Source organism: Lucilia sericata, unplaced genomic scaffold, assembly GCF_015586225.1.
Source record: "Lucilia sericata isolate MDLA Ls3-8-SP2 unplaced genomic scaffold, ASM1558622v1 Contig000894F_arrow, whole genome shotgun sequence".
NCBI classification, from domain to species: Eukaryota; Metazoa; Arthropoda; class Insecta; order Diptera; family Calliphoridae; genus Lucilia; species Lucilia sericata.
In genome coordinates, this window is record NW_023994883.1 from 100,253 (window position 1) to 106,252 (window position 6,000).

Below are 6,000 nucleotides of genomic sequence, written 5' to 3' on the forward strand. Positions count from 1 at the left end.
TTTACATGTCAATGGACCACTCTATGAACTCGTATATTAACTAGTCTATGGACTGTCTATAGACTAGTCTATGGACTGTCTATAGACTAGTCTACGGACTCGTCTATAGACTAGTCTATGGACTGTCTATAGACTAGTCTATGGACTCGTCTAGTGACTAATCTCTGCAGTAATTTATTGACTCTTCTATAGATTAGTCTATGGGCTCGTCTATTGACTAGTCTGTGCAGTAGTTTATTGACTCTTCTATAGACTTGTCTATGGACTCTTCTGTTGACTAATCTGTGTAGCTGTTCATTAACTAGTCTATGAACTGTTAACTAACCTATGAACCAGTCTATGGGTAATTTTTTAACCAGCCTATTGACTACTTTATGGTGTGGTGTGTAGACTAGTTTATGGACTTGACTATAGACAAGTTTATGGACTAGTTTATTGGCTAGACTATGGGCCAGTCTATTAACTTATCTGTTGACTATGATATAAAAAAGTACTTCAAAGTAAAAAGTACTGAAAAAGTACATTAGTACTAGTTGCTATATAAATTTTTAAAAGATTTAAGATTTTTAAATATTTTTATAATTTTTTTATATGAATCAAAACGTCAGAAGACGCTTTTTTTACTTATAAAATTTATAAATAAAGAACTCTGACAGAAATGCAGACAATAATTACCTTTTTAAAAAAGAGTTTATACAAAATATTCATACGCCTTTAAACAAAGAATAAAAATGATTTAAAAATACTTTTTTTTAAAAAGAAATAAAGCAAAAAAAAAAAACAAAAAAGTATTTAAAAAAAATACACAAAATTTGCATTTTTAAAGAATACTTTGAACTTAAAACGCTAACACAATTACACACACACACACACACACAAGAAATTAACACTGCAGACTCAATTAACGGTCGTTTAAAAAGCCATAAATTATATAAAATATTTATAAATAATAATTAAAATGATAATACATATTAATAATGTAAAAAGAGGTGTTTAAGTGTTGTAAAAAATAGAAAAAATTAATAATAATTTGGTATTAAATTTTTGTTTTAATTTTAAAACAAATAATAAAACAAAATTGTTAACAACAAAAATTGTAAATAAAATATCTAATTAATGTTTTTTTGTATGATTTTTGAAAAAAAATTTTGTTTTATAAAAAATATAAATTAAAAGAATTTTTTTTAAAGGAAAAAAATTTTATTTTTTTGACAACAATTAGATATTTTACCTCAATTTTTCAACAATTGTTTAGTTGCTGTTAGTTGTTGTTGTTGGCTGTTGTTAATAATTTTTGTAATTTTTGTTGCTTTTGTTGTTTATTTTTTGGAGAAATTTTAAGAATTTTTTGTTTTGTTTTTTAAGTCTCGAGGCTAGTGTTTTACAAACTCCTGGAAAATATACAATAAACAGAGAGATCATTAGGTTTAAACTAAGAACTTTTAATATCTTTTAATGGAATTCTTAATTTTTTTAAATTTTTTTAATTGAAAACACTTTTTCTTTTATATTTTATTACATTTTTCACTAGATTGTTGCTATTGTTTTTGTTTTAAGAAAAGTTTGTCATATTGATGTAAGATATTAATTGATTTTTCTTTAGTTTAGTTGATAACATGTATTTTTGTTCAATGGAATGGCTGTTTAAGTGTTTTTTTAAAGGTTTTTATTAAAAAAGTTTTACATTTTTGTTCTTTAAAATTCTTTATTAGTTTGTGTCATTAATATTTGTCATATTTACGTAGAATTTTAATTAATATTTTTAGTTTTTAATTAATAGTTTATTGTTTAATATTTATAGTTTGTAATGTTTATAACATTTTCATTTTATAGTTTTTGTTTTTTTTTTTAATTTTCTTCTAATTGTTATTAAGTTTTAAACTTGAACTTTTTATTTTAATTAACTTTTTTATTACAGTTTTATTTTATTAATTTTGTTATTTTTTTTTAAACTTTCATTTTATTTAAATTTTATTTTCACAAGGTTTCTTTTCTAAATCACATTTTGTTTAACAACTTTTTGACAAAATTTTCAAAAAAACGTCAAAATTATAAATAAATAAAGTCCAATTATATTTCATTTTATTTAAATTTTAGAAAGTTTGTTATTATTTAAAAAAGTTTCTCAGTCTTTTTTTTTAACATTTTCAAAACAAATTCAATAACATTTTTATTTTGAAATCAGCTGATTTTAAAACACTTTTTCTACACAAATTTGGAAATTTCTAGAAAAAAATTTTCACGCCACTTTTGTTAAAGAATCATACTCTCTTTCTCTCACTACTCTCTCTCTCTTTGAGTTCATTTAACACTTTTATTTGAAAACTAGTTTTCTTTCAATTGTAATTTTTATTTAAATATTTTTTAAAATTTTATTTTATTAATTTTTTTCACTTCTTTGGCTTGCAACAGAGTTTCTTTTTCATTATAAAGTTTTTGAAAAGTCCGGATTTGAAAATTTTATTGAAATTTTAAATTTTTTCTTAATTTTTAAAGTTTTTCACTTTTCTTAATTGAATCTTTTTTTCAGGCTTAAGTTCTAGTCCTAGTGGGTGATAAAATTTTCACTTTTCTTAGATTTTAACACAAATTTTCATTTAAAAAACACTATTTTATCTAGAATTGTTTTGAAATTTAAAGTTTAAAAATAATATTTTGTAGTTTGTTTAAATTAATAGAATTTTGACAAAATATTCACATTTTATAAATTTTTTTTCAAACAGTTTTTAAAACACTTTTTAAAATTTTGATTTCATTCAATTTAAATATGAACTTTAACTAAATGTTTGTTTTATTTCAAAAGTTTTTTATATTATAATAATTATAAAAATTTTTGAATTTTAAGGATTTGAAAAAATCTAAATTTTTTTAAATTTAAAAAATATTTTACACAATTTTTTAAAATATTTTTTTAAATATTTTTAATAATTTTAAAATTTCCAAAATATTTTTTTTAATTACAAAATATTTTAAATATTTTTTTTAAATTTCAAAATATTTAAAATAATTTCTTTTTAATTTAAAAAATATTTTAAACTAATTTTTAAAATTTCTGAAATATTAAAAAAAAATTTTAAATTTTAAAAATATTTTAAATAATTTTTTGAAATTTCAAAAATGTTTTAAATAATTTCAAAAACATTTTAAATTACTTTTTTAAAACTCACAAATATTTTAAATTATTTTTTTTTTTTTAATTTAACAAATATTTTAAACAATTAAACAAATTTTTAAAATCTCCTAAATATTTTTTTTTAAATTTTTAAAAATATTTTAAATAATTTTTTAATATTTGAAAATATTTTAAATAATTTTTAAAAATTTTCAAAATATTTTAGATCATTTTTTAAGATTTCTAAAATATTTTAAATATTTTTATTAAATTTTAAAAAATATTTGAAATAATTTTTTAAAAATTTCAAAAAGTTTTTTTTTTTCAAAATTTCCATTTCTTTTCATTTTCAAAGAAAATTTGGAAGTTTTAATAAAATATAACTTTAAACTATTTTTTTTTAATTTTCAAGAATTTTTAAAAATATATCAAAATTTTACTAAATTAAAATTTTTTATTTTTTTCAAATTTCAAATATTTTATAAAAATTTTATAATTTTGTAATTTAAAAAACTTTTAATTTAATAACAACTAAAAAAAATAAAACAATTTTTACTTTTTAAAATTAATTTTGAAATTTAAAGAAAACATCACTTAATACTTGTTATTAAAATGTTTATTCAGTCTTTGATTATGTTGTAAAATTGATTTTAAATTTGAAATTTTGAAAAAAAATTGAAATTTTTTAAAACTATTTCTTTAAAATATTAATATTATAAATCATTTTTAAAAGTATTATCACATTTTCTTTAAAATATTTGTTTTTGGCTTTATTTTTGTTGTGATATTTTGTTATATAATTTTTTTTTAAATTAAACTGTAAACTGATTTTGTATTGAAAATAATTGCACTGGAAAATTTTGAAAAAATTCACTTTTTTTATTAAATTTTAAAATGTCTTAACAGTTCGTTGAAGATTTCAATTTAACACTTTTTCTTTTTAAAAAATCAATATTTTTATAGTTTTTTTATAAATTTGAAATTTTTAGAATTTTTTTATTTAAATCACACATTTTGTAAATTTTTGTTTAAAATTTTTGAAATATTTTTAAAAAATTGTTTTCACATAAAAAAATTTTAGATTTTTTAGTTAAAATTTCTGTTTATTTTAATAATTATTCAATAATATTTTGAATTATCAAGTTTTTTTTTTTAATTTACTTAATTAATTTCTTAAACACTTGCCATTCCATTCCTTATGTTTAAACATAAAAATCTCTCTAATTACAAAAAATTTCTTTAATTAACACTTTAATTTTTCTTAATTTTCTTACTTTTTGCAACACTTAAAAAAAAAAACACCTGTTTTTTTTCTATTTGTTTGTTTTGGATTGATTTTGAAAACTTACTTTTTGGAATTACGTTTTGTTGTTTGTTTCGAAAACATGGGAATTTTGTCAACAATTAATTGCATGTCTTGAAAATCCGTTAGGGGTCAATGAAGATATTTGAGAATTTTTTTCTCGCTCATTTAAACAACACTTTGTTAAAGAAAAAAATTCTCTAAAAAACAAAATAAAATTTTCGAATTTGTTGTTGTTGTTATTTTTCAATAATTCGTTGATTGATGAGTTAATTAAAGCAGCAACAATTAGTTTAATCCATTAGGTAGTAGTTGTTGCTTTTGTTGTTGTTGTTAATATAATCCATTAGCAATTGTTTGGGATAAATAATTTGTTTTTGTTTATTTTTTTTAATACTGTTTGTGTTGAAATGTAATCCACAACTTGGTTTAGTTTTTTTAAAAAAATTTTATTTTTTTTTTAAATCAACAGGAACTTTTTTTTAATAATTATTAATTAAAAATTAATTTTTGGGTTTAATTTATTTTCTTAAAATTTGTTTTTATTTGGAATTATTTTCTTAAGAATTTTGTTTTTCTTGCAATACTGTTTTATTTTTATATAGAAATTTTCTCTTAAGAGAAATTCTTTTAATTTTAAGTTGTTTGTAGTTTTTTCACTTAAAAACTTTTCTTTTTGTTTTTATTATTATTATTTTGTTTAATGGGGCCTTTTTTTCTTTATTTTTTGCTTTAATTGGCCACTAAACTTAGCACCTGGTAAATGCTTTTAACTAAAACTTGGTAAACAAAAAAAAATTCACTTGCTACACTTCACTTGTCATCTAAATTAACCGGTTTTTTTGAAATTTTACAAAAAAAATTTCAAAATTTTATTTTTCTTAAAAAAATTTTCTGGTTTAAATTAATTTTAAAATATTTTTTAAATAAATCTGTTTTTTTTCATAAATTCTTCACTTTTTTTTCATACAATAGATATTTCTTGTTGTATTTCACTTAATTTTCTTGTTTATTAATTTTATTTTAACCGTGTCACGCGTTAGATTTTTAAAACATGACGACATTTGACAGCAGCCAGAAAGGAACTAAACAACCGCCAGAGTCACGACACCGCACAAAACTCACTGACTGACGACAATGGCGATTATGAAGACAACAAAACGTATGAAACGACATCGACATTATGAACAATAATAAAATGAATAAAAAAAAACACACAGCAGAAAAAAAAAACAAACAAACTCACAGATACACAAAAACACACACACACTCTCTTCTATACACGTAACACACACACACAAAACATCTACTCTATACAGTTTATGCATAGAAAAGCTGGTTGGTTGGTTGTTCGATTTGTCGAGAAGACAGGCAGGAAGGCTGTTAGCAGCAGTTCTTGGAAGCGGGTAGGGCAGCAGGCAAGGCAGGGAAGTTCACAACATTTATTACCAAAATGTTCGTATTAACGTTTCATACTTCATGACGACTTCTCTTCACACTCGCACTCATAGTATCTGCCAGGTATGGATAATTGAGTGTGAACTTTTTGGCATCGAACAATAACGGACAATAATTTCTGTAGTCT

General features: G+C 20.2%; 1 protein-coding gene across 1 annotated transcript in view; it reads right to left on the reverse strand.

Annotated features, from left to right (window-relative positions):
• Positions 1 to 5,568, reverse strand: part of LOC119608873 (zinc finger MIZ domain-containing protein 1) — a 49,005-nt gene extending 43,437 nt beyond the window's left edge. The window contains 1 exon segment of the mRNA XM_037963429.1: positions 4,462 to 5,568. Within this exon segment, the coding sequence (XP_037819357.1) occupies positions 4,462 to 4,526 (65 nt within the window). The 5' untranslated portion in view covers positions 4,527 to 5,568.
• Positions 5,569 to 6,000: the final 432 nt, after the last annotated feature.